The 27,553-nt window shown below is 44.7% G+C and overlaps 1 protein-coding gene across 1 annotated transcript in view; it reads left to right on the forward strand.

The window, feature by feature from the left end:
- The window catches only part of GAB2 (GRB2 associated binding protein 2), a 189,832-nt gene that overhangs the window by 143,044 nt on the left and 19,235 nt on the right, over positions 1-27,553 (forward strand). The window contains exon 3 of the mRNA XM_047691230.1: positions 20,640-20,883. Coding sequence (XP_047547186.1) covers positions 20,640-20,883 — 244 coding nt within the window. The remainder of the gene's footprint in view (positions 1-20,639; positions 20,884-27,553) is intronic.

A 27,553-nucleotide genomic window follows, 5' to 3' on the forward strand; every position in this document is an offset into this window, starting at 1 on the left:
ACTCTGCTTCTCTCTGGATTCACCAAGACAGACCTCAGACCCCTGGCAGCCCCTCGATAGTCCCCAGAGGAGTACTTGCATTGTATTCTGTGTAGAGCTGTCCCCTGGAGCTGTGCAGGGCAGTATCCCCACTCGCTCCTTGGTCCTGGAGAAATTTCTTCCTGGGGAAGCCTCCTTCAAGCACACACACCCTCTTTCTTTCTCTATGTAAGAGTTGTGATGGGACCCATTTAAAAAAAAAAAAGCCTTCTGTTTTTCACTTTCATCTGGAAGAGATTGTATGGCAGATGGAGATTTTCTTTTAAAGCCTTCTTGCCACCCCCCAGCTTCTGTCTGCTGCCACCCTCTGATTCCTCACATGTTCCAGCCAAAAATGTCTAGGCTCCAGAACAGACCAGGAGTGAAACGGAGTCTGACTATTGGCATAAGGGTGGAGGAAACAAACTCTTGACAGAGAACTCTTTCCTAAGGGAAACTAGGGACGATGCTCAGGAAGGAAAAGCAATTCCAAGAATATCAAGATTTCATATCACATGTGTGGAGTTTCGTGTGTGTGTGTGTGGGAGGGGGAGGGGCGGTGTGCACGCAAGCACACAAGCAAAAATCAGAACCCCATCTTCCTCTGGGAATCAAAATAGCCTTCAGTCCCCAGAGTAAGGGAGCAGAAAGCATCTTTGAGCTGTGTTTATGAGCAGGCGGGTCCAAGTCCTCACGTTTGTGGCCCCGTGGTAGGCAGCTGTCCCTGACCAGATGCACCACACACAAAAAAGAACCAGCTCTCAGCACAGAGCTTTGATGAATTATTCATGGACTCAGGAGTCATCCACTGTTTGGAAGCCCTCACTCCTTTGAATCCTCTGAGCTGAGGACTCCTCCTTCCCTTTGTCCCCTCCCTCCTGTATGTATTCAGTAACTGCTGCTCTCACAGGGACTCTGAAAGGCACGCTGGCTCTACTTGAGTCCCAGGCCTGCGATTTCGTTGCTCCGTGGTACTCAATAAGTATCTTTACCTCTTTGAGGTTTTATCATCTTTAAAGTTGAGATGATGCTCCCTGTCGTTGTTGGGAGGAAGGTAAGAAACGGATGGAGGTGCACTACGTGAGCGCTAACTGCTTGGTTCACTGTTTTCCCTGTAGTGGTTGTGGTGGTGATGGTTTTTATATCTCTAGGTCAAGATGAACAGGATATGATTTAAGTGTCTGGTGTTTTCAGAGGAACTTACAGATGACAAAACACTTAATGTGGTCTCCTTTGAGTGTAAAGAAACAAAATAAGATAGATAGGGCTGCAACGTTATTCCTCTTGCTCAGGTAAGGATGCTAAGGGGTAAACGGTGCAGAAAGCAGTGTTGCCGGGGCTCCAATCCAAGGCTCTAACTCCATCCGCGAGCCGTGCACTCTAACTCCTCATGAGTCCCAGCCCTGCGTCACAGACCTGTTTACCACAGTGGCTTGTAGGTCACAAAATAGCCAGCTAGAGGGAAAAGCAGGAAGTTTCTAAGACACCAAGAACAGACCATTTAGAAAGTAAAGTGCTGTCTATACATTAATATTAACCTTTGAGGTTAGATTACCAAGGTAGCATACTCCGTGTTATTTTTTTTTAAAGATTTTATTTATTCATTTGACAGAGAGAGAGAGATCACAAGCAGACAGGGAGGCAGGCAGAGAGAGACTGAGAAGCAGGCCCCCGGATGAGCAGAGAGCCTGACTCGGGGCTCGGTCCTAGGACCCTGAGATCATGACCTGAGCCGAAAGCAGGGGCTTAACCCACTGAGCCACCCAGGTGCCCCTGTTATTTTTTTTATTTAATTTTATTTTAATTCAGATAGAGTTAACATACAGTGTTAAATTAGTTTCAGGTGTACAATATAGTGATCTGACACTTCCATACAACACCCAGTGCTCATCACAGCAGGTGCCCTCCTTATTCTCCATCACCTATTTCACCCATCCCTCCCTGGGTTACCCAGAGATTACCCCTCTGGTAACCATCAGTTTGTTCTCTCTCTCTTTTTTTTTTTTTTAAAGATTTTATTGATTTGACAGAGAGATCACAAGTAGGCAGAGAGGCAGGCAGAGAGAGGGGGAAGCAGGCTCCCCGCTGTGCAGAGAACCCGACTTGGGGCTTGATCCCAAGACCCTGAGATCATGATCCTAGCCAAAGGCAGAGGCTTAACCCACTGAGCTACCCAGGCTCCCCCATCAGTTTGTTCTTTATGGTTAAGAGTCTGTCTTTTGGTTTCTCTCTGTTCTCTTTTTCCTTTGTTCATTTGTGATATTTCTTAAATCCCACATATGAATGAATTCATATGGTATTTGTCTTTGTCTGACTTACTCTGCTTAGTGTTATGCTCTCTAGCTCCATCCATGTCGTTGAAAATGGCAAGATTTCATTCTTTTTTGTGGCTGAATAATATTTCATTTTACACACACACACACCCCACATCATCTTTATCCATCATCAGTTGATGCACCCTTGGGTTGCTTCCATAATCTGGCTATTATAAATAATGCTGCTATAAACATGGAGGTGCGTGTATCTCTTTGAATTAGTGTTTTTGTATTTGGGGGGTTAAATACGCAGTAGTGCAATTACTGGAGCATACGGTGGTTCTGTTTTTAATTTCTGAGGAGCCTCCATACTGTTTTCCACAGTGGCTGCACCAGTTTGCGTTCCCTCCCACGGCATAAGAGGGTTCCTTTTTCTCCATGTCTTTGCCAACACTTGTCGTTCAGCATGATCCATCTTAGAGTAGCCAACAAACTGCTGTGAATTAGAGCTCAGGGACTATAGTTAGTAATTCTTGAAGATCTTGAAGTGAAGCCAAAGCCTCCTCCGTTCCCTTGATATTATTTTAGTGTCTTCCCTCTCCTGAGCTCCTTGGCGGGAGTCTCCTAGTAGTCGCATGTCTAACTCTGTAGAATGAGGACTTCCCAGAGTTCCAGCCAACTGTTCTTTATCTCTTCCCCACCTTCTCTCTGTGACAGTTTTGGGTGAGGCTGCCCCACCTTTATTTTGTAAATACTGAAACTTCAGGTAATCCATGAGTTCCCCCAATAACCCAACAGCAGAATTGTTTTAAGTCCTGGGTTGCCTCTGGGATCAAATGATACCCAAAAGAATGCTTTTGGGAAATCTTCAGTCCCTAGTGGTAGAATGTCATCAGGGTTGGGAGGATGGTGTCTTCAAACAGCTCCTTCCTCTCTAGAAGGGAATGGTGCCTTAAAGGTCAGGACCAGACCCCTTCTTCTGGAAATCTGACAGCAGGGAGGGCTGTGGTGGAGACACACAGTCCACCCAGATGCCTTCTGGTGACCTTGGTCCTTTCCCCCAGACACAGTAAGTGGGAGAGCCAGGAGTGGAGGAGGGTGGGAAGGAAACAGGCCTTTCTCAGAGACCTCACCCTTTCTCTCTTCTCATCTGTGGGAGGACTGTCTCCTCCCTTGTTCCCTCCCCTACCTTTTGCTCTCGGTTTTTTTTTTTTAAACTGAGCTCAGATCGCTCATCTCCTCTGGGGCATCCTTATTGGAAGCTTAGAGCAAATGTGGGAGGTAAAATGCAGCTTCTCCCTATGCTGACACAAGTCCCTTGAGGAGCAAAGAACAGAGTGTAGCCTGACCCGGGCCCCAGCCCAGAGGCGGAGGCTACTGTCTGAATCACCCACCCTTTTTTTCCACTGAGACAATGAGGAAAATAAACATCCAGACCAGTTTCCAGCCAGATCTGAAATCCTCATGCCTTTTTTAAAAGAAAAATGTTATTCTAAATCACCCAGAAATATCAGGCCTTCCTCCTCAATCTTTTGTTTGTTTGTTGTCTTTTGTCTACAGCTGGGTCTGTTCACCCTGAGAGTAGGCTTTGAGTTGGGACATGAACTCCATAAATTCCCCCACAGACACCCCTGAAGGCTCCAGCCTTCGCCTACAGGGAAGCCCAAACCCCTCTAGAGGAGGAGAGGGCGACAGGGAAAAACCCGACCCTCTTGTCCTCCTTCTAAGCCTTGATCCCTCTTCCTGCTTTCCCTTTTATATCAGACACCACCACCCCCCTCCACCAACCCAGGCTGCCACCCTGGATTCAGTCCAGTGTTAACCTGCCAAAACCCACAGACTGCTAGAGGGGAGAGCGTCTCATCCCGACTCTTCAACCCCAGAGCCTTGCCAGCTCACAAACATCTCTTGAGATGCCCCCCCTCTTAGTTCGTTGAGAGCTTCTGATGATCTCCTGAGAAGGCAGGTGGTAAAGAATTGATGAGTGGGTCCCAGACCGGATCCCACAGCCCAGCCTAACTGATTTTTCGCTAGAGGTAGAATTAGGACTTTGACTTTAGGGGTAAGGTCACCTTGGACCTTGAGAAATCTTGATTTTTTTTTTTTTTTTTTTTTTGACAGAGAGAGAGAGATCGATCACAGGTAGGCAAAGCAGCAGGCAGAGCGGGGGGGGGGGGGGGGGGGGGGAGGAGCAGGCTTCCCTCTGAGCAGAGAGCCCGATGCAGGGCTCTATCCCAGGACCCTGAGATCATGACCTGAGCCGAAGGCAGAGGCTTAACCCACTGAGCCACCCAGGTGCCCCGGGAAATCTTGATTCTGATTAAACATCCTCTTACCTACAGCTCTGGGTAGGATTCCCAGCTTAACAAAATCAGTAGGTATGGTCATTTCTCTCTAGGATCTGAACTAGGAATCAAAGTCCTGGTTTTAAATTTCAGCTTTGGTACTGATTCAGTGTGTTGATCTCTTATTTTTTCAACTATACACTAAGGTTTGAGGACCAACATGGTAATTTTCAACCTTTTTTTCTTTGCATGGCTCGTTAACTATATTCTGTGTAGAACGTAACATATGAGACAGGTGAGAGGGAACCCACCTGGAAGAGTGTGGGGGGAAAGAGAGGTGCTGCCAGCTGGAGCCTGACCCGGAGGGCCTGCCCTCTCCCGCAATAACCAGGGAAGGCTGAGCACGGGAGGAAAATATTAATCTGCAGAGTTTTCAAAAGAGGGAATGCAGATCAGTGCTGCGCTGTGGAAACCATTCTCCTACAACAACAAACGGGAAAAACGTGAGGAAGATGTAGTCAGTTTCGTAAAACTAAATGTAGTTGGATTTTAAAACTTCCCTTCATTCTGAGATTCTCTTTACATGGGTGCACACTTCTGTTAAAATATTCGTGTGTGTGTGTGTGTGTGAGAGAGAGAGAGAGAGAAAGAAATGACTATCATGGTAAATAATGGTTTTTCCATATCCGACATAATTAAAAAGTGTTAGCCCTATGTGTTGGTTTTTAAAAATACACAAAGAGGCACTGCTTTCACTCATTCGTAAAACAGAAGAGTTTTCTGTGATCTAGAGGTGATGCTGGTGTCAGGACCACATGATTCTCAGCCTCTGTGTTCATACTCATGGCCTTTGAACTCTTGCTTCAAGTTCAGGCTCACACAGCCCCCCAGCATAAAGTCAGAGCTCTGAGATTTGTGTCCCTTTCGCTCAGTTCTCACCCTAATGTTGTGTGTAAGCTAGGGTTAACCCTGGGACTTTGCCTGCTTTTCCAGCTCTTACTTGCCTGTTAACCTGCCTGTAGTCTCTAATTGCACCTAGGACTGGATCCCATCCTGTTTTACTTACCTCCTCTGAGAGACCACAGCCTTACCCAAACCCTTAACCCAGTGGCTGGAGCCTCACTGCCCAGAGACAGATTGCTGGCTTACCAGTGGTCCGCCTGCCTGAATTTCGGAGGAAGATCTGCTTCTGCTTTCCTGGCCCTCCTTCCTCCTCCACACAGACTCGACTGTCCACATTTCTAGGCGATGCCCAGCTTCTCTTTCTGTTCTCTCAGTCAGCCAGGTCCTACTCTAGGGAAAGGTGCCAGGGAGAATCATGAGCCATGGATAATGAGTTCTCTGTGGACTCTTGAGCCTTGCCATGTTCTTTATGTTCTTTCCTCCAAACTACTTTTGTACCTCTTCCCAGTGACTGTCTGCCTCCTCTGTGTCTAGTTCCCAGTCTCAGGCCCCCCAGGTTTCACCAGAACTCACCTGCTTTTAACTGAACCATGCCTGGCTCTATGCCAAGATATGTTTAGCAGATCGAAAAAAACTCTGAGGTTAACCCCAAGTATGGAAAAAAAAATGTTTTTTTTAATTTCTGAATTTAACTTCAGTATCACGCCCCCATCTGGCCAGTGATAGAGACTGAAGTTTTAATGAACTTCAGATAAAACAGGTCAATACAGGATTTTCTCAGTTAATTAACATTTCTCTCTCTTCCTCTCTCTCTCTTTTTACATAAATAGAATTATACATACCAGGATTCCCTTACGCCTTTATTGAGATGTAATAGGCAAACTGTCTATATTTGAAGCATACCTAGTGATCACTTGCTGTTGGCATACGTTGTGAAGTGATCACCACGGTCAGGTTGCTTAACACAGCCTTCACCTCAGAAGTCAGGTTTCTTTTGCCTTCTCCAGGGGCTGCTCTTCAAATTCCCAGAGGCTTGAGGAGCTGGAATCTGGTTCTTTGAGGCCAGAACACAAAGTTTGGGAACGGTGGGGAGGGGATGTGTGAGAGACTTCAGGATGAGAAGTGACTCTTTCATCTTTCTGACGCCACATTCTGGAGACACATGTGTAGACACATCAAATGATTTAGTTGCTGGGTTTGGTTATAACTTTGTAAATAGTTACACACAATTACGTTTGAAAAATTCCAACTCATTTGTAAATACTGTTATTTTGAGAAATTCACTGTTGAGGAGGAGAAAAAGGAAGCTTCAGAAACATTCTAATCATATTTACAGGACACAGAATAAAATTCCCTTTATGGAAACCATGCTGTAAAGTACAACGGTCAACAAAAATCAGGGAAAAAAAAAAAAGATAAATGATGTACTAACCAGGCTGAAGAGACAGGGTGTGCCAATGACCTAAACTTCATTTTATGTATCTATCATTTGTTTATTGTTTGCTTTTGTTCCCCACCTCCTTACCCCTTTTGTGGATGAAGTCAGTGAACAAAATTCTTCAAGGCTGGTGAATCATATTAGCCAAAACACTCAGCCAAGACAGAGAAGGGAATAGATTACATAGAATGAGAAAATTCTAGAATATGAGGTCTTGAAATGCCCTGAGAGAAGGTTAGTTCCAGACTTCTCAAATAACGGCATATCCAGAGGTCAGGGGAGGGGAGCTAATTTGCTCAAGATTGTAGAGCTAACCGACAAGGCTAGAATTGGCACCTGGGTTTCTTGGCTTCCTGCTAGTGTTCCAGACAATGTTGATGGTGATACCATCTTGAATTTACACAAGGCCATATGATTTATAAAGTGCTTTTATATATATACTGGTTTAGAAGGCCGGTTTAGTACAAAGAGCATAGGTCTTGACATCATATAATTACACGAACCCACCACATTGATGATGAGTTCAATCTTAACATGGGTGAATTAATTTACTTTTCCAAGCCTCAATTTCTGCATCAGTAAAATAGAAATGAGACGTTCTTCACAAGATCATTATGAAGATTAGATAAGGGCCCACTTCAGTTATATAGCATAGTGTTTGGTACATGACAAGCGCACATTGAATATCACTTAGATGTGTGCCCCGTAAATTGTCACTGCCTTCCCAGTGATCTCATGCAACCTTTTGAGTAGATGGACCATGCGATTGATTCTTCTACCCCCCCAAACTGAAACCTCCAAAGTAACCCCATCTTGATTTTACCCAAACTAAAGAACTTTTTTTTTTTTTTTTTACTGCATGTGGTTAGTATGTTTATGAAGTAAACCTTGCTGACTTCCTTGGTTTGAGATACGTTATACTAAATTTATTGAGGTGCTCAAAAACAAAGGTGTCTCTTTAAATGTATTACACTGCTAATTGTAAAAGCTAATGTTTACATAGAGCTTACTGTGTCCAAGGCAGTATTCTACGCATTTTGCCCATCTTCACTCCTATGATCCTAAGAGGTAAATCCCTATGATTCTTCTCATTTTACAGAGGAGGAAACCAGGGCACAGAGAAGTTAACTAACTTACTAGTAAGTAAAGGAGCTGAGATTCCGACCCAGACAGTCTGGTCCCAGCATCCATGCTCTTGACTACTAAACCACATCCTGAAAGTCTAGATGGAGTTCTTGCCTCAGGTCCTCACGGTCCCCATCCTAGGTCTTTAACCCAAAGACCCGGGAAAGACTTGCCTCTGCCTTTGCTCGAGGCGATGACCGTCTTTAGCTCTGCCATTTGTGGGTACTCTCCTTAGACTCCTTTGAGAGGCCATCACACAGAGTTCTTGCTGCTTTTAATTTAAACATAAGCCAGATTTTCTTCACTGACCTAAGCCATCACTTCAGTTTTGTCTGAATCTAGGACAGATGTTCTTCCGCCCACTAGAGTCCACATAATTATAAACAGAGCTGAGAGGCCAGCTGTGGGGCTTGGCCATTAGTGAGTACATTTTCCCCTCAAATTCATCAGAGCAGTGGCCCCCTGGACAGAGGCACCACAGACATATTTCTCAGATGATTGGTGATCTGAGTGTGAAAAGGCTTTGGACAGAGGGACCAGAGACCTGGGTTCTAATTCTGGGTCTGTGGTTTTGCTTGCAGTATGAATCTAGGCCAACCATTTGTTCATCAAGCAGTTTTAGACCCCGAGAGTGTGAGCTCAGGTTCTCTGAGAAGCAGCTTCGAGCTAAGATCTGCAAGAGATTTATTGGGTGGGATGCTTGTGAGGGATCATGGGAAGGAGCCGGAGAGGGGGCAAAGCCTGCAGTGGGGTGCAGGGCTGACACCTGTGACAGAAAGAAGGCAGGGAGGAGGATTAGACCGCAGTGTGGTTCAAGGACAGTTTCCACCAGATAAGTGAAGGTTCTCGAGCCAAGGTCTGCCATGAAGGGAGCCCCACGTCTCAAAGAACAGGCCTGTATTAGTTAGTACTCCTGCCATTCCTTTGACACTGCATGAGAGCAGCCGTGTGGAGTGGAGGGATGCAGAAGGCCACCAGCTGGGGCTGTCAGTGGTGCTGCTCACATGAAGAGATGGAGAGGCAGAGTTTTATAGCTAACTCACCGAACCATCGGCGGCGAACAGAACAGGTGAGGTTCACATTCTTCAAGGAGCTGACAGTCAAGTGGGAAGAGACAGAGGAAAAACAAAATGTTTAAGTGGTAGCAATAATCACTTTGATAAAGAGAAGACAAAGTAACATAACAGGGAGTGACTAGAAATCCGGTTAGGTCAGTGATCAAGAAAGGCCTCTCTGGGCCTTGGTCTCCTTATTAGTCATATTAAAATGGTTTTCTTTTTTTTTTTTTCATTCCACTGGATATTTGTGTAGCACTTATAATTTATAAGTATATGCTGCTCCTTTACCCTCACATTGGCTGCACAATAAGATCATCCTTCAACGTGGTGTGAAAAAGACTTGAGTTTGAGCCCTGATTTGGGCATTGCCTAAGAGCTCTGTAATGCTGAGTAAGCCATTTTACTTCTCTGAGTCTTAGTCTCCTCTTATGTGAAATGAATCTGGAAAGATCACCATCCTGCCAACTTTTCAGGGCCGTTATAAATGTCAAAGTTGTTGAGAACAGCCTACGATTGGAAAATAAAAATAAAAATTTCTTTTACAAAAAATTAAATAGTCAAGTTAACAAGAAACATACAAGATCTCTGTACAGACGATGGCAAAACATTGCTAGGAGAAATTCAAGAAAACCCAACAAAGGGAGAGAGATATCATGTTGTAAAATAGAACATTCAATATTGTTACTATGCTTTTTCTCTCCAAATTGGTCTGTAGATTCAGACCAATCTTTCTCATAATCCCGGCAATTTTTTGTATTAATTATACCAAAGCAAATGAGAAGGTACTATATACGCATATGAAAACATTAATGTTGTATCAAAGAATATATCAATAATAGTTCTGATCCTTTCCAGACATAATGTTGGACTTTTTTGAGGACTTCTGGGAACAATGTTAGATTATTAGATGAAAGCTCTTTTCACTCTCCTTAGAAGTAGAAAAGACCACTCGGGTTTATGTTTATTGTTCTTCCGATTTGATGTGTTACTAGGAAAAACACTGAACTGAAAAACAAGAGACTGACACTCTTGCTCAGGCCTGCCAATCAGTCACTGGTGAAAATCACTTGGTCTCTCTGGACCTTAGATTTCTTATCAGTAAAATAAAATACTGAACTGAATGATCTCTTGGTCACTTCTAGAACTTTGCATCTGTGATATGGAAGAAGAATAAATCATTAAGGATCAGCAAGAACAATCTGATGATTTCTTTCCAAGCCTGGTTCAATACAAGTTTATCATGTTACTCTCTTGAACCTTTTAATTCTATAAGCTAGGCAGTAATTAGCATGTTGTTTGTGACCAAGATGTACTAAAATGAAAAAGAATATGATTTCTATAATAACACTAATGCAATCGCCAATCTCCAAACTGGCTTTTCTTATGATTTCTCCTCTTGATTTTTTCTTTTTCAGTTGTGGGAAGAGGTAGAGGGGTGCAGAGGGAAAGGGAGAGGGAATTTTTTTTAAAGATGTATTTATTTATTTTAGAGCATGCATGAGTGGGGAGAGGGGTAAAGGGAGAGGGAGAGAATCCCAAGCAGACTCTCCTCCATGAAATGTGGAGTCTGACACAGGGCTTGATCCCATGACCCATGAGATCATGACCTGAGCCACAGCCACAAGCACAATGCTTAACTGACTGGGTCATGCATGTGCTCCAGGAGAGAGAATCTTAAACAAGTTCCACGCCCAGTGTGGAGCCTGACTCGGGGCTCAATCTCACAACCCTGAGATTATGACCTGAGCTGAAATCAAGGGTCAGATGTTCAACCAACTGAGCCACCCAGGCGCCCCTCCTCTTGATTTTTTCAAAGCATAAGTTTGGGATTCATCGGTTTTGGTTTCAGCCTCTATCTCCTTAAGGATGAACTTAAATTCGATGGTAATATTTTGAAAGAGGACGTGATTACACAAACCAGAATGAGAACCCCTAGTCCAGGGATTGGCAAACTTCCTCTATAAAAGGACAGATAGTAAATATTGTAGGTTTCACCCTCTGTTCTCTCACAAATACTCAGTTTCACTCCCGTGGCAGATAAGCATCCGTAAACAGTATGTAAATGAGTACGCATAGCTGTATCCCAATAAAACTTTATTTATGAAGATAGCCAGTGGATCCAGTTTGACTTACGGTGCAGTTTGCCACCCCCATTCTAGTGTAATAATACAACTCAGCAGGCCTTCCGAGACACATGTGCACATGGTCTCAGGTGTTGGCCTTTCTAGAGGTGTTGAAAAGACAGCACTTCTTTTTGGGTGCCAGCTGAGAAAGCCTAGAGTTGCTGAGGCACCTAGACACAAGGCTGCAAGAGGAGTAGGAAAGCTACACACAGTAAGCCAGGAGCCCGTTGTGATGCCAGGACTAGAGAGAGCAGCTAAGATCTGCCGGTTTCGAGATGGTCCTGCCAGGCTCTTTGCCTCTGGGGTCTTCCAGTCACCACACAAAGGCCAGCCGAGGCCATCTGCCCTCTCTGGCACCAGTCCTGGCTCCGATCAAACCGAGGGTCTGTGAACACAAAGCCTTCCAGCACTGTTCTACCACATCAGGCCATCTCCCACGATGGAGAGCTGAGGGAACGCTTCTCTCTGTGGGGCACTGCTGTGCAAGGACTGTGGCGTCTCTCTGCTCCCTAAGGCCCTCCAGGCTGCTGTTTCACATCAGGTACAAGATGTGAATCTTACATTCACATACCGTCCTTGGGTTCCACAGCTAGTGAGCAGAAATTCAGATTTCAAAGTCTGCGTTCATTCTCCCTGCCATGCTACCTCTTCCACAGCCGGAGCTCGGCTTCACGTAATGCTCAGATCTTACGATTCCCTCAGCAAGCCGGGCTCTGAGAGCGCCAGCCCCCCACCCAGAGCTGAACATGTGCAGGTATTTTGCTGGTGATTTTTGCCACTGCTGATGAGTCTTTTTTTTTTTTTTTTTTAAAGATTTCATTCTTAAGCAATCTCTGCACCCAGTGTGGGGCTGGAACTCATAACCCGAAGATCAAGAGTCGCAGGCTCTTCTGACTGGGTCAGCCAGGCGCCCCGCTGATGATTCCTGATGAACTCCTTCCGTTAGAGCCTCTGACAGTCATGTTCACACCATTTGCCAGTTGTCTCTTAAATGAAAGTCATTGTAAAAAAAAAAAAAAAAAAGGCAGGGGAAGTTCACCTCTTGTTAAAGCTGGTTAGCTTAAAAATACAGTGATATATTGTTGCTATTTTTGTGGGAAGGTCATAAGAGTCAAAGACATCATTGCTGTGTGAGCTTATGGTGCCCCTGGATGGATTGATTCCTATGGGACATGGTTAGGTTCCCAGAGTTCCTCGGGGGAAGGGAGAAGTGCTGCCCTAAAGAGAAATATGGGTCTTCTAAGTACGGTATAAACCCACAGAGTAAGGGCAAGACCCATTCTTTCTGCTGGGCCTGCAGCTCCTCGCAGAGTACCTACAGTCCATGCTCATGACCCTACGTCAGTGACAAGAGTGCTCATTCCAACTAAGAACTCCTTGAGGGGGACCCCCCGGCCCACTCAGCTCCATTCAAGGGAGCAGGAGTGAGGTCTGACACAACTAAAGTGTGCCATAGGTGTGACAGGTAAGGGGAGAACAAAACTTGGAACTGTTCTTTCTAAAACCAACAGGACAGTGCGTGGCTCAGCATAGGCTCGCTGCCCTGAAACAGATACACACACAAGGCAGGAAACCTCACAAAGTGGTAACAGCTCCTCCCAGCCTCCAGGAGCAGTTTGCATTTGGATTCTGGAGCTCTCCGTTCGTTCTTCTGACCCTAGAAAGAATAACCAACCTCCACGGTATGTTTATTGAACACCTTGTTCCCAACCAGACCTTTGCTGGGTACAGAGCATTGTGCTAAATGCTGTCAGAGAGACCGAGATGGGCCAGATCCTGGCTTCTGCCAGCTCACCATCCCCTTCCATGTGACAGACTCATGAACTAAGCCACAGAACGAGGTACCATGAAAGGTTTCGAGGAAGGCGTGATTCATTCTCACTGGAGACCTCAGGGAAAGGCCGGCATTTGCTCTAACCGTGAGGGCCCCGGGGGCAGTGGAGGTTATGTAAGGTGTGTGACCAGAGACGGTGACATGCCTCTCAGCTACAGTCACTCTCTTTTCCCTGTACCCTTCACAAAATCGATTTCTGCTAAAGTATACTGAGAGATCCTCTGTGTCAAGGTCAGGATGTTCTGACTTGGCTCTCAGAGACCTGGGCGGGGGGGGGGGGGGGGTGGTTGCTGTTCTTTCTCAGATCCTTCCCCAGAAGGGGGATGCACGGACAGTCTAGTCCCTCAAAGGTCTCCCAGGGTCTCATGTTACTGCCTGTTGTGCCCCCCCCCCTTTATTCTTCCTCTGCTTTATAGTTTCTATAAACACTAGGAGATGTATTTTTGAGCTTGGGGAATTATTTATACTAATCTTTAGTAGTTTGATCCAGTGAATGTTTACTTACCATACAAATGTAACATAATAAACTCAAAAGAACAGCCCTGCCAGCCAGTGTCCTGGGTGATGAGATCCCCTGACTTGATTGCCCCTCCCCTCCCCCACAGATTACAGAGACTCCAGCTTCGTTCACACCAATTGATACAGACGTATCTTTCCTATGGGGCGGTGGAAGGACCCCCACACTAGGAGATCTGAATCCGTATCCCAGGTTTGACGTCTGACCTGCTGTGTGGCCTTGGACAAGTAGCCTCACCTTTCTGGGTCACAATTTCTCCAACTGGAAACAAAGAAGCTTTGGGAGTGTGGGAAGGACAGCAGTGATAAGTGAGCAGATAGACTCCAGGGCCCCTTCCAGTTGTCATATTATGTGCGTTATTGTGTCGAGCAAAGCTATTTTATGTTTGGCTTTAAATTTGTGAATAATTCCTGTAATTATGATGTGTGTCTGACAATTTTGAGGATTATTCATTTTTCAATAATTACTCATGATTGTGAGTTAAAATTACCTGGAGCACTCGATTCAGTCTTGCCCTCAGCCCTTGTCAGCATGCATTTGTTTTTGGAACTCTACACCCTCTGGTCCTGTTTCTTGCTCAGCTGACTACAGGGACCACTTACCCCAGAGAATCCTACACCCTTCTGTTTTCAAAAGTCTTTCATCAGCCGTCTTCTGTCTGTTGGAACCCTTAGCCTGTTACCACTGTTCCCCTTCTGGGTGTCAAGCCAACAACCATTTACTGAGTATTTAGTAATTACTATTTACCCATATTCCATCTCATCAGATCCCCAAAAGAACCTTATAAGGTGGGTGTTCTCTTTGGCATTTGACAGCATGAAAAAAGGTGCAGAGAAAGTAAAAGTTTTGCATCCTGTAGCAGGATGGTGTCAGAACCCATGTTTCTGAACCCCCATCAGGGCTCTTCCCATTACATGTTGTGCCCTTTGAAGTTGGCTGTAGGTAGATGATATGAAAAACCAATGAGAACAAGGGTGGTTTCCAGTTTGTAATTTTGATGCTCCAAAAAACGATTTTTGGAAGAATTTGTTTTTTCACTTGGCTTTTCAGGCTTGCTTTGCCCCTGATTCTTCAGTTGACCCCAACCTTTCTACCTCTGGCCTGGGATTAAGAACCAGAGCCAATCCAGGGGATCTTATCTAAATCCCTGTGTAAATATGACTCATTAGGTCTTAACAGCTCTCTTATATTTCCCAGAGATGGCTTTGATGTGTATCCTCAATCTCATCTGAGTTCTTTCTTTTTTGAATAGAGAAAACTAGGGCCAGGAAGGTGAAATGGCATTCCCAAGGTCATTCAGCCAATTGACAGCAGAGCTTGGCCCAGACAGCCCCCACCCCATGCTGTTATTGGACTCTGCTTCTCCAAAAGCTAATACCGTTTACCACATAGGGATCTTGTGGGAACTCTTCTCTGCATGGATGAGAAGAAGTGGCTTTGGAAGAGAGTGAGATCTGTTTCATTCACACGGGCTCTGCCACTTTCCAGCTGTGTGACCCCAGAGCTCATTATTAACTTTTCTGAGCTTCAGTTTCTTCATCCAAAAAGAAGGGGGAAAATGGAAATAATATCTGTCTCACAGAGTAGACTAGAGGCACAAAGTAGGTGCTTAATAAATGGCAGCTATGATTATTATAGTCCATATTGTCCTTTTTGTTCTCCTTCCACAGATAACATGGTATGGCTTATAGTTGGGACTAAAACAGACAACACCTAACCTTCCTTCCAAGCATTCACTGTTGCTTGGGAAGCAACTCCATACCTCTTGGCTAATTTCGAGTTCTCAGCAGTTCCATGTTACTAAAGAATAGAAGCAGTAAGGGGGCGCTTGGGTGGCTCAGTGGGTTAAGCCTCTGCCTTTGGCTCGGGTCATGATCTCGTGATCTCAGGGTCCTGGGATCGAGCCCCGCATCAGGCTCTCTGCTCAGCAGGAAGCCTGCTTCCCCTCTTGCTCTCTGCCTACTTGTGATCTCTCTCTCTCTCTGTCAAATAGTTAAATAAAATCTTAAAAAAAAAAAAAAGAATAGAAGCAGTAAGAATGGAGGTGCTATGTAAAATGCTTTACGTATTTATGTACATTTATGTTAAATGCTTTTTGTATTTATGTACATTATGTTAAAGCACTTATGCTAAATGCTTTTATGCGTTTATATTAAATGCTTTATGTACGATCTCAAACTATGCAGCAGCCCTGGAAAATTATGTATTTTCCCGGTTGAACACGTAAAGATAGAAGAGGTTTACGTAAACTGTCCAAGGCCATAAAGCAAGCAGTTAGCAGAAGCAGCATTTGAATCCAGCCCTGGCTCTAGCATGTGCTTTGGTCTTCATGGGTTCTGACACTGAGACTTGGAGTGGGGATTTGGGGGGCGGGGGTGAGGGGAGAAGGATAAAGATAAAAAGGGCACTGAGATAAGGGAACCAGTCATTATTTGGCCAGTCATCTTTTCCAGAAACTCCCGCCAACCTCCCCTTTCCTGATCCTGTTATCACCAGCCAGTTGCTGGCTGGGCTGGGCTGGGCCGGGCCACTCTACTGAAATCCTTCAGAGCTTTCCTGTTCTAGAGTTTTGCAAGAAGGTGGGCGGAGTGTTTGTGTGCTGGGCAGGGTTCCCAGGGGTGATTGTGGAAAGGAAGGGGAGTGATTTTTAGGGCCCTAAAAAGAAGCCAGGGAGAAGAGGAAAAAATAAAACCTGTTTAAAAGAAAACAAATTTGACTCAAGCATTTTCTGGCATTATCTTTAGTGTCTAGACTTGGAGGTGGAAGCCCAGGCCAGAAGTCTGGAAATTGTCCTTTTTCTTGCTGTATAACTATGCTTCCTAATGACCCAAGACACATCATTACAACAGCTTTATGGCCACATACCAAAAACAGCCCAGCCACACATCGCGTAATGTCCTTTTTCATTCTTTTCTTCCCCCACGGGGTACCAAGGCAATAAAAACAAATCCTATGCACGTTTTATGTGAACATGCACATTTATTTTCATACCAGTATCTCATTTGCCTTTTACACCTTGGGTCTTTTGACCCCAACGAATTCTTGCTATTTTGTTTTGCTAAAATTCCCACTGCCTTGCTATGACTGTGGGTCCATGCCCTGGATGGTGGGGTTGGATGAGGTGCAGAGAACTAAAGGTAGAAAAGGGACAACGTCTCTTACTCAATCTACTTTAGGAAGGACTTGGTATTTGCTGAGTGTTCAGCATTCTCTTTAGAGAGGAAATAAACTAAAGGTCAGACGTATTTAATTAGACCATTCACCTCTTGCACAGACTTCATACTTTGCAAAAGTGTTTATGCATGTGTGTATATGTTTTTAAATTCACTTATCATATATCACCCATTTAAAGTGTACAAGTCATTGTTTTTCTAGTATATTCACAGGGTTGTGTACCCATCACCACCATCTAATGTTGGAATGTTTCATTACGTCAGATAGAAACCCCAAACTCATTAGCAGTCACTCCCCATTTCCACTCCTCCATCCCGCCCCCATCCCCGGACAACCACTAGTCTACTTGCTCTCTTTATGGATGTGCTGATTCTAGACATTTCACATAAATAAAATCATTACAGTCATAACCTTTTATCACTCGCTTCTTCCACTTAGCATAGAAGATCCACTCGTGGTGTAGCATGTAGCAGTCCTTCATTCATTTGATGGCTGACTAATATTCCGTTATGTAGCTACATCACGTTGTTTATCCGGGCTCTGCCTCAGTCATCACACGGTTTTCTCTCCCCATATGTCTCTGTCTCTGTTTGCTCTTCTTATAAGTATATCCATCAGTGAATTAGCACCTGCCCTAATCCTTATGACCTCATGTTAACTAATTAGATCTGGAAAGACCCTATTTTTAAACAAGATCACATTCTGAGGTTCCATGTAGACATGGGTTTTGGGGGACCCTGTTCAATCCAGTATAGACCCTAAGGTATAGCCACCTACATTCAGTTGGAATCTTTTAAAGTAGCAAGGAGAAGTGAGATTTTGGCAAGGCTTAGCACCAAAACAGCTTTGAAAGAATTTTTCTGAAGCTGCAGGTCATTATGGAGCTGACTGATTTCATGGACATGGTTTATCTTGATAGAATGGAATTCCGAGTGAGCCCAACTCAGTATAACCCCTACTTCATCTTATTAGCAGAAACAAGCATATTTGGTTTGGTGCTAGTGAAAATTCTTTTATTCATTCAGCAACTATATATTCATTACCCACAGTGAGCTGAGACTATTTTAGGCAGCAGGATTACAGAAATGCCCAGTACACATTTTGAGGACTTATATCATGCCAAATTGTCTCGACGCTCTATGCATTTGATCCTTGTGACCATCCTCTGTTAACTTGTGAATAAGAAAACTGAGACTCAGAAGAGGTGAAATGATTTCTCCAGCTCTGCAAGTAAATAGTCAGGGCCCCGGCGGTGAGAACAGGTCACTCCTCTTTTATACAGACCCACAACCCTAAGCATGCAGTGTAGAGGGCACATGGGATGTATAGGGTGACAGGCAAGATAAGTAGATTGTGACAGAATGGCCTTTCTTGTTGGACTTGGGAACCAGGACTTAACGCTGAAGGCAGTGAGGAATTGGTGAGTGGTATGGAAGGAGCATGACCTCATGCTATGTACTTCATTTTTTTTTTTAATTAATCAGCGTGTATTTATGGAGTTGGGTCACACACTGGGCTTGATGCCAGGGATGAAACTGTGTGAGAAGAGACAGAATCTGCCCTCTCTGAGTTTACAGCCGAATATATGGAGTGACAAGAGAGAACAGTTGCTGTCTTCCTAAAATTCTCTTTGAAACACAAGAAGGACTGGTCAGAAACAAGGTTGAGGAAATAAACAGGAAAATGGTTTTAAGAAGAGAGAGCTCCGCAGGCATCCTGAGGGTAACAGGGATCCACTGAAGAATTTGAAGCCAGGCAGTGATATAACAACGAGGTGTGGTTGTTGAGAAGCAGACTCCTAGATAATGCCTAGGTTTCTGGCTCCAAACCAATTGGATGGTGATGTTGATGTACTTCACGGAAAGGGAGAACACAGGAGGAGGACCGTGGAGCTTGACCTGCAGGTGGGACACCTGAATGGAGGTGCCCAGCAGGTAGAGGGTGATAGGACGAGAGCCTTGGATAGAGAACTGAGCTAAAGCCTGATTTCTGAGAGTCGTCATCACCTGGCTGGAGAAGCCTACCCCAGGGGAGTCTCCTGAGAAAGTGAAGCTATAGGAGGGTCTGGGGTGGAACCCTGAAAAAGGCCCCCACTGAAGGGGTGAAAGGGTCCAAAAAGAACACGGGAAAGGTAGAAATGCCCCCGAGGTTTTCTCTTTGTGCCTTCCCTGTGTCTTCTCAAGCAGCAGCTGTGTTTGCCCCTGGCGCCATGGCTACCCCATCGCTGAGCATAAACCTCCCCCCTCTGCCATTAGAGAGTTCATCTTGCAAATCTAATGGAGTAATGAAGCCATTGATTCTGTTAACAAACATCCAGTTCACTACAAGACCTGTAATGGGAATTCATTGTGGAGGTCAATATAGCTGTCGATGGAACAGTGTTTCCCCAGAGGCCCATGGCTTTCTCTGCTGGACGCTGGCAGAAGTGGTTCTGCCTAGCATCAGTGAAGCCTGGAGAGTAATTAATCCGATAGAGCACTAATGAGCTGGTGATCCTGCCTGGGGCCATGAGGAGGCTCCTAAAATAGGTCAGATAACGGGGAGTAGAAACAGAGTATGTCCCCCAGAAAAGATTGGAATAGCCCTAGCAAGCCACCATCACTAGCACTGAGCCATCACACCCCACTAGCTCTCACATCGCCAGAAATTACATCTTTAAACCTTTATTTCTCTTGAACAAGAAGTTTCACTGTGGAAGTATTGTATGCCAAATGAATATATTCTCTTCTTCCACAAATGCAGACGAAGAACTTTCTGTGTGCCTGGCCTTTATTGGGTAAATCCTGGGACCGTAGGCATAACCACGTCAGTTGCTGTCTTAGAGACTCATGGGCTAGGCAAGGAGGCAGGAGGACAGTATATAATGAAGCACAGGCCAAGTGCTATTGGCAGCCAAAAAAGGACTGCGTGCAGGAAGGTTTCAGAGAGAATATGATATCCGTGTAGGGTCTTAAAGTCTGCGTACGAGTGCCAGTAGAGGAGCAGTGAAATCCAGGCGGAAAGAACAGCAGAAGCCCATAAGGATCATAAAAGGGGCTGGTGTGCCTGGGGACTGATGAAGCTTCCGAATGCCTCGGGTCCGGGAGGAGAAAAGCAGGAAGTCGGTGACACTGTCAAAGGCCTTGTGTGTTAGGCTCAGGAACCAGGACAAGGATTGGAGAAGCAGCCAAATGAGTAATACCCTTGGCTTGAGGGGTGGGTAGCACTCTCAGCTGTGATCTGACTTTAATACCCTGCTTCTTTTCTAGCACAGCACAGGGGGAGTTTAAAATGAGAGTTAAGGGGAAAAAGACCAATCAACTCAGAGCTGGAGGCATAAGAGTTGGGGAATGGGGACCATTGTTGTCCTCAAGAGGGCTTGGAAGGACAGTCATGAGGAGCTGGGACCAGTCTTATGGGACTGTCCGCTCCAACTACATTTGTGCTTTTATCACTAATGTAGTAAGGCACAGTCCAGGCTCTGACTTAATGAGTCTTCAGGAAGCCAAGCTCATCTAACAAAGCCGGCCCTCGCTTTGATGGAGGTGATGACGGCAGGAGCCTCCAGAGAGGAGGAAAGCGGTGGCACTTACTGCCCCAAGGGTGTGAGGGCCAGAGTCACACTCACTCTGTGCGCCCTGGGCAGCTACACCTCCTGGGAGCTGAACACCCTCAAGGTTGTGACAGGGAGCAGCCTCCAGGTGACTCCAGGAGCAGCCCTGAGGGACAGGACATCTCCTTTTCCACCAGGAGGCCACAGCCCTCCTCTCCTGGAGGCAGAGAAGGAGCAGGTGTGTGAGGGGGAGAGAAGGCTGCTGCTGGATCATTGCCTCTGCTCTTAATATCTTTGCCTCCTCTGACAGCCCACTTTGGGATGAGGACACCTTTCTTCCCCTTTTCAGTCACAGAGCTTCTTCTTTTGTTCCTCAGACTCCCTGAGAAACCTCTCCTCCGCCAGTCATGGCCCCCGCTCCTCTCCAGCTGAGCTCAGCAGCTCCAGTCAGCACCTTCTCCGGGAACGGAAGTCCTCAGCCCCATCGCACTCCAGCCAGCCCACCCTGTTCACCTTTGAACCCCCGGTGTCCAACCACATGCAGCCCGCCTTGTCCACCAGCGCACCTCAGGAGTATCTCTACTTGCACCAATGCATCAGCCGGAGGGCTGAGAACGCCAGGTAGGAGACCGCCATGAGCACGGGGCCTGGGGAGGTGGGATCGGACGCCCATGCACAGGACTCAGGGCTTGCAGTCCTACTGCTTTGAATTTTCAAGACAAGGAAGTAAAATATTTTCTCTTCTCAGTCAAACAGACATATTTATTAGCAAAGCAGCATTCTTTTGCTGAGGGAACCCTCACATTGTCCTGGCATCCGCTATGTTGCTCTACAGTGATAGATTCCAGAGGAACCTCCCATTATCAAAAATCACACTACAAAAATGTTCTGTTTAATCTGAGGGAAGAAACACACTAGGGACTAGAGTTTCAGAATTGGAAAAAAAAAAAAAAAAACATTCCATTTGCTTGTTGGCAATAAGAGGATAGCTCTAAAGTCTTACCGTATTGAAATATCCATCTCTCACTTTTGCTCTAGAGCTGCACTGGTCTGTGTGGTAGTAAACTATACACATGTGGCTATTTAAATCTGGATGGGTTCAAATGAGATAAAACTTAAAATGAAGTTCCTCAGTTGCACTGGCCACATTTCAAGCACTCAGCTGCCACATGTGGCTAGTGGCTACCCTAGCAGACAGCACAGATAAGGAAACATTTCATCACCACGGAAAGTTCTAGAGCAAAGACTCTCTGCCCTAGAATAACAATCTCTGTAGTTCTAACACCACTAGCTCTCACAGATGTGGAGCCTGTATGTATTTTTACTACCTTTTATTCCCCTTGTTAGGGTGAGTGAAAGCACGGAGGTGATGGGCTTTGCCAGAGCCAGTTCCCAGTTCCTAGCATGGCCAGCAGATGACAAATCATGTTTCTCAATTAATTTAGAAATATCTAACTTGTGTTATGAAAACTAAGACAACTAGAGAACCAACTGTGTTAGTGTATCACACTATAGAACATTCTCAAGCAGAACCTTACTTGAACCCAAATGCACTGAGAGCCAGTAGAGATCATTTCTACTCATTTCATAGATGAAAAAAATGAGGCTCCTGCTAACGCATGACAGAGGCAGGACTGGAACGCAGGGCTGTTCATCTCCAGGCCTATACTCTGCACCATGTTACCCTCCTTTTGAGACCATCACACAACACACGCTCCCAGCACTCTGTCTTAAGGTTGCTGCAAATATCCATTTTACGGACGCCACGGAATTCATTTATACATGAACTTTCACTAGTTCAGACTCCATCAGCGTAGACAGGTAAAGCCCAGATCACCGAAGGTGTTTGTGGCAGTGCCATAAACATGCTGACGCTCCCGGCCCACGTGCCTGCCCACACTCGGTGACTAAAATTGTTTACAGGCCTTGGAGTCTATCAAATACGGCTCCAAATTCAGGTCCTGCCACTTTCTTTGTGATCTTGGGCCACTTACTCTTTGAGTTTCTGTTTCCTGATCTGCAGAATGGAAATAACTCCTTCTAAGGCTTCCTGCTGAGCACAGGGGCAGGAGGCCATCCTCAGTACGTAGGAGCCTTTGTGCTCCTCAGGCCCCGCCCCCCTCTACTTCCGGAGTCCCGGCTCAGAGTAGAGAAGGTGAGGTCTTAAAACTCATCATTCTCTGGAAAGCGTACTTTCCGTAAATGCCTCTCGCTCTCAGAGTGCATAGGAAATCTCTGGGGATCTGGTTAACACATGGATTCTGATTCAGTAGGCCTGCAGTGGGTCCTGAGATCCTGCCTTCCTGCTAAATTCCAGAGCTCATCTGCGGATCACGCATCAAGTAGAAGGCTTTATGTAATCATAACAGCTACCACCACCTCCACCCCCATGACACTGCAAGAGCAGCAGAGAAGAGCTATGACAATGTCTCTGCTTGAATTAGCAGTTGGGGCCCACCATCTGCACCCCCTCCTCATTGGTAAAACCTCTATTAACTTGCCTGAAATCCATGTCTCTGAATTCCCACAGCTGCTTTTTATTCTCTCTCTCTCATACAGCATTTGGAACTCTCTGCTTCGTAGTATGGATATTTATACTAATATATTACTGCACTTTGAAGACAGGACCAAGGGCATGTAGTAGGTACATAAACTACATGTGAACAGATCTGTGTTATAGAAAGAGAACGTAGCAGGGGAGTCAGAACTGATCTGCAGTTGGGGAAGAAGCTTTAGTGTGGGGCCCTGACCAAGCTGTGCTTTTCTGTGTGACTTTGCTTTCACTTGTGTGGGTGTGGGAGCAGGAGAGGGATGAGCAGGATCTTGGAGATTTGGGGGAAAAATAAATTCAAACAACATTAACAGAATTCCTGAGTAATGGAGGGTGGGAAGGAAGCTTTCTTTGGTCCAGAAACACCATATAATTTCTTGAAGTACTGGAGTGGTTTGCATGATACTAAACATATTCTAACAATTATAAACTCTGGACACAATATAAAAAAACAACTGTGTGAAGGCACTGAAGAGCAATCAAAGCAGGCAGAAACTGAAAGAGATTTAACTCTTAAAAGGAGCTAGGAGAGGGGGCACCCAGGAGGCTCAGTCGGTTGAGCATCCCACTCTTGATTTCAGCTCAGATAGTGATCTCAGTATCGTAAGATTGAGCCTTGCTTCGGTCTCCATGCTGGGTGTGGATTCTCTCTCCCTCTCCCTTTGCCCCTCCCCTGCTTGTGTTGCATTCTCTCACTCCCCCCCCCCCAAAAAAAAAAAGTGCTAACAGCATGGAAAGACCTCAAGTGTGTTGATTGCTTTAATCTGTGGTATTAAGGGTGGGGTTGTATATATAGTGAAGAGACGGTGAAAATTAGGAGAGAGAGACTCTAAAAAGTCACTGGGGAGTGCCAGCCCATGCGTGGTGGCAGAAGCCCACTCCAGGCTGCCCTTCCCACTGATCACAAGTAGATACTATGGACAAAATACAATTGCCCTGTAATTGTTTTGATTCTATAAAAATAAAGTGAGGCAACTTCTAAAGGGACGCAAGATGTGGAGACGACAACAATATAGAGGTGAATCCTCTGTATCTTGTGGAATTGCCCCGAGGTGGGGCCCACTCACTTAGCAGCACATCGGGGCAGACAGCTGAAAATGTGATAGAAACCCCATCTTTCTTGGTCAAGGAACCAGAAAAGGAGGCCTTGGGGAGCTAGAAGGGAGTGGAGTACCCAGAGTACTGGAGAAGAGCTGGAGTACAGAGTACAGAGAGCTGGAGAAGGGATTTCCTACTTCTGGGTCTGGAACCACATGAGTCTCAGGTTCCCTGTGAACCACACATGTGTGGGACAGACCTGACCAGTGTAACAAGGGCCTTGTGAGCTGAGCTGAGGTGTGCACCGCCACACACGGGAGGAGAGACGGGACTTGCAGCCTGAATCTAACCACAGTGATTGCCAGCAAAACAGAAACCTCGACGTTCTCCAGAGGATTATAACAGAATCCAGCATCTACACAATGTAATAGCACAATACTAAAGCTATATAATCCAAAAATCCTCAAAATGTAACCAGTTCTCAAGGGAAAGCACAGATGCCAACCCCAACATAACCTAGATGTTGGAAGCAACATCTTCCAATTTTAAATTTTTAAATGTAAATGTAAAAGCCTGTATTATAACAATATTTCATAAAAATGAATGGAAAGAAAAGAAAAACCCGTAAGTTTTTATACTGAAGAATTATCCTTTAGGAATGAAAACAAAATCAAGAGCTTTCCAAATGAGAGGAAAACAAGAGAATTTCCGAGAGATCTGATTTAAAGAAGTGATAAGGAAGTTCTTCACGCTGAAGGAAAATAGTACCAGGAGGAAACTCAAACCTTCAGGAATGAGGGAAGAGCAGCAGAAATAGTAAATATCTGCATAATTTTCCTGCCTCAGTTCGTTATAATATGTGACTGTTGAAAGCAAATATTAAACATTGCCTAGTGGGGTTTTCACCTGGTTTCCTCTTCAGTGTGACAAGCTCCCTTATCATTTTTTACCATATGAGTCCCCTTGTGACATATTTTCCCAGTTTTCATTTATCTGGAAATATCTGTATTTCACCTTCATTTTTTTTAAGATTTATTTATTTGAGAGAGAGTGAACATGCATTGGGGGACACGGGCAGAGGGAGAGGGACAGAGAGAGAATCTCAAGCAGATTCCCCACTGAGCACAGAGCCCAACCTAGAACTTGATCTCACGACCCCGAGAGCACGACCTGAGCAGAAACCAAGAGTCAGTTGCTTAACCACCCATGCCACCCAGGTGTACCTAACCTTCATTTTGGGGAGATATCTTGCTGGATATAAAATTCTGGAATGATGGTTTTATTTTCTTCAGGCATTTTATAGGATGTCATTCTATAATCCTCTGCCCTTTGTTGTTTCTGTTGAGAGGTGAGCTATTATTTTTATTGTTAGAATCCTATATGTAATGTACCTTTCTTCTTCTAAATGTTTTTTTTTTCCTCTTTAAAAAAAAAAAATGTGGTGAGGGGTGCCTGGGTGGCTCAGTGGGTTAAGCCTCTGCCTTCAGCTCGGGTCATGATCTCAGGGTCCTGGGATCGAGCCCCACATCGGGCTCTCTGCTCGGCAGGGAGCCTGCTTCCCCCTCTCTCTCTGCCTCTCTGCCTACTTGTGGTCTCTGTCTGTCAAATAAATAAATAAAGTCTTTAAAAAAAATTGTGGTGAAATAACATAAAATGTATCCTCTGAGCTATCTTTAAGTGTACAGGTCAGTTAGTGTTAAGTACTTTCACATTGTTATGAACTCTTTTCATCTTGCCAAATTGAAACTCCCACACATTAAAAATTCCCCATTTCCCCCTTCCCCTACTTCCCAACACCTTCCTTTCTACCGTCTGCGTGAATTTGACTTCTCTAGGTAACTCATATAAGTGGAGCCAGATAGTCCTTGTCTTTGTACGAGTGGCTTTTTCACTTAGGTTACTGTCTGTAAGGTTCATTCATGTTAGAGCACATGTCAGAACGTCCTTCCTTTTTACAGCTGAATCCTGCCTCATGGCCTGCTTATGCCACGTTTTGTTTGTTTCAAACATCAGTAGATAACCTTGGTGGTTTCCACTTCTTGGTTGTTGTGAATAACACTGCTGTGAACTTGGTGTGCGCATATTCTTCAAAGAGTCAGCTTTCAGTTATTTGGGGTATATACCCAGAAGTAGAATTGCCAGGTACTCTGGTTATTCTATTTTCATCTTTTGAGAAACTGCCGTACTGTTTCTCATGGTGGCTGTGCCATTTTACAACCGTGCACAAGGGTGAGTTTCTCGACATCCTGGCCAGCGTTTGGTATTTTTTGGTAGTGCTCTCCTAATGGCTATGAGGTGGTATCTCACTGTGGTTTGGGAGGAGTTTTTCGGGTTTTTGTTTGTTTGGTTGTGGTTTGGTTGGTTGGGTTTTTTTTTTTTTTTAGAAGTGGGGGATGAGCAGAGGGGGAGAGAGAATCCCAAGCAGGCTCCACACCCAGTGCAGTCAGACACGGGGCTCCTTCTCACAACCCTGAGATCATGACTTGAGCTGAAATCAGGAGTTGAACACTTAACTGACTGAGCCACCTGGGCTCCCCACACTGTGGGTTATTTACATTTCCGTAATGATTAGTGATGTTCAGCATCTTTTCATGTGTTTGTTGGCTATTTGTATATCTTTGGAGAAATGTCTATATAGGCTTCTGCCCGCCCCCCCCACTTTTTAAAAAATCTGGTTGGTTGGTTGTTGTTGGGTTGTAGTTCTTTATATAATCTGGATATTAAGACCTTGCCAGATATATTATTTAGGAATATTTCCCCCATTTTATAGTTTGCCTTTCACTTTGCTGATGCACAGTTTTATATTTTGATGCAACCCAATGTATCTCTTTTTACTTTTGTTGTGTGTGCTTTTGGTGTCATATAAATAAATTTATTTATTTATTTATTTCCCAAACTCACTGTCAGGAAGATTTCCTTCTGTGTTTTCTTCTCAGAGTTTATAGTTTTAACTCTTATGTTTAGGTCTTTGATCTGTTTTTTGTTAATTTTTTATATATGATGTAAGGATCTAACTTCATTTTTGTGCACATGGATATCCAGTTTTCCCAGTACCATTTGTTGAAAGGATTGTCATTTCCCCATCGAATGGGCTGAGCATCTGTGCTGAAAATCATTAGTTCAAGGTTATTTCTGGGCTCTATATTCTATTCCATTGGCCTCTATGTCTATCTTTGTGTCAATACCACACGTTTAATTATTGTAGCTTTGTGATAATGTGTTTTGAAACCAGGAAGTATGAGACCTTTCACTTTTTTCTTTGTTTGCAGAATTATTTTGACTGTTTGGACTTCTATTTGCTGACTTTGTTTTTCAGCAGTTTGACTATGATATGATATTCCTAGGTGTATTTTTCACTTTCTGATTCTATTTATTGTTCTTTTTGATCCAGTACAGCAGAATTTCTACCAGTATTTCTTCTTCAAGTTTTTTCCTGCCCCATTCCATCTCTGCTTTCCTTCTGTTCTTCACGTGAGACCGCTTGAGACTGACCCATACGACACTGATAGTACTCAGTTATAAAATATTATTTCCTCTCTGTGCTCATTTTGGATGATTTTTTAATTGAATTTTCAGTTCTAACATCTCCCCCTTTTCCCCCACCCCGCACTTTTACTTAACTTTTTTTCCCCCAATTTTTGAGGGGCAATTGAAATACAGTCCATGTCAATACATATAAAGTTTCCTTGTGCCCCTTGGTAA

This window comes from Lutra lutra, chromosome 10, assembly GCF_902655055.1.
Source record: "Lutra lutra chromosome 10, mLutLut1.2, whole genome shotgun sequence".
Taxonomy (NCBI): Eukaryota; Metazoa; Chordata; class Mammalia; order Carnivora; family Mustelidae; genus Lutra; species Lutra lutra.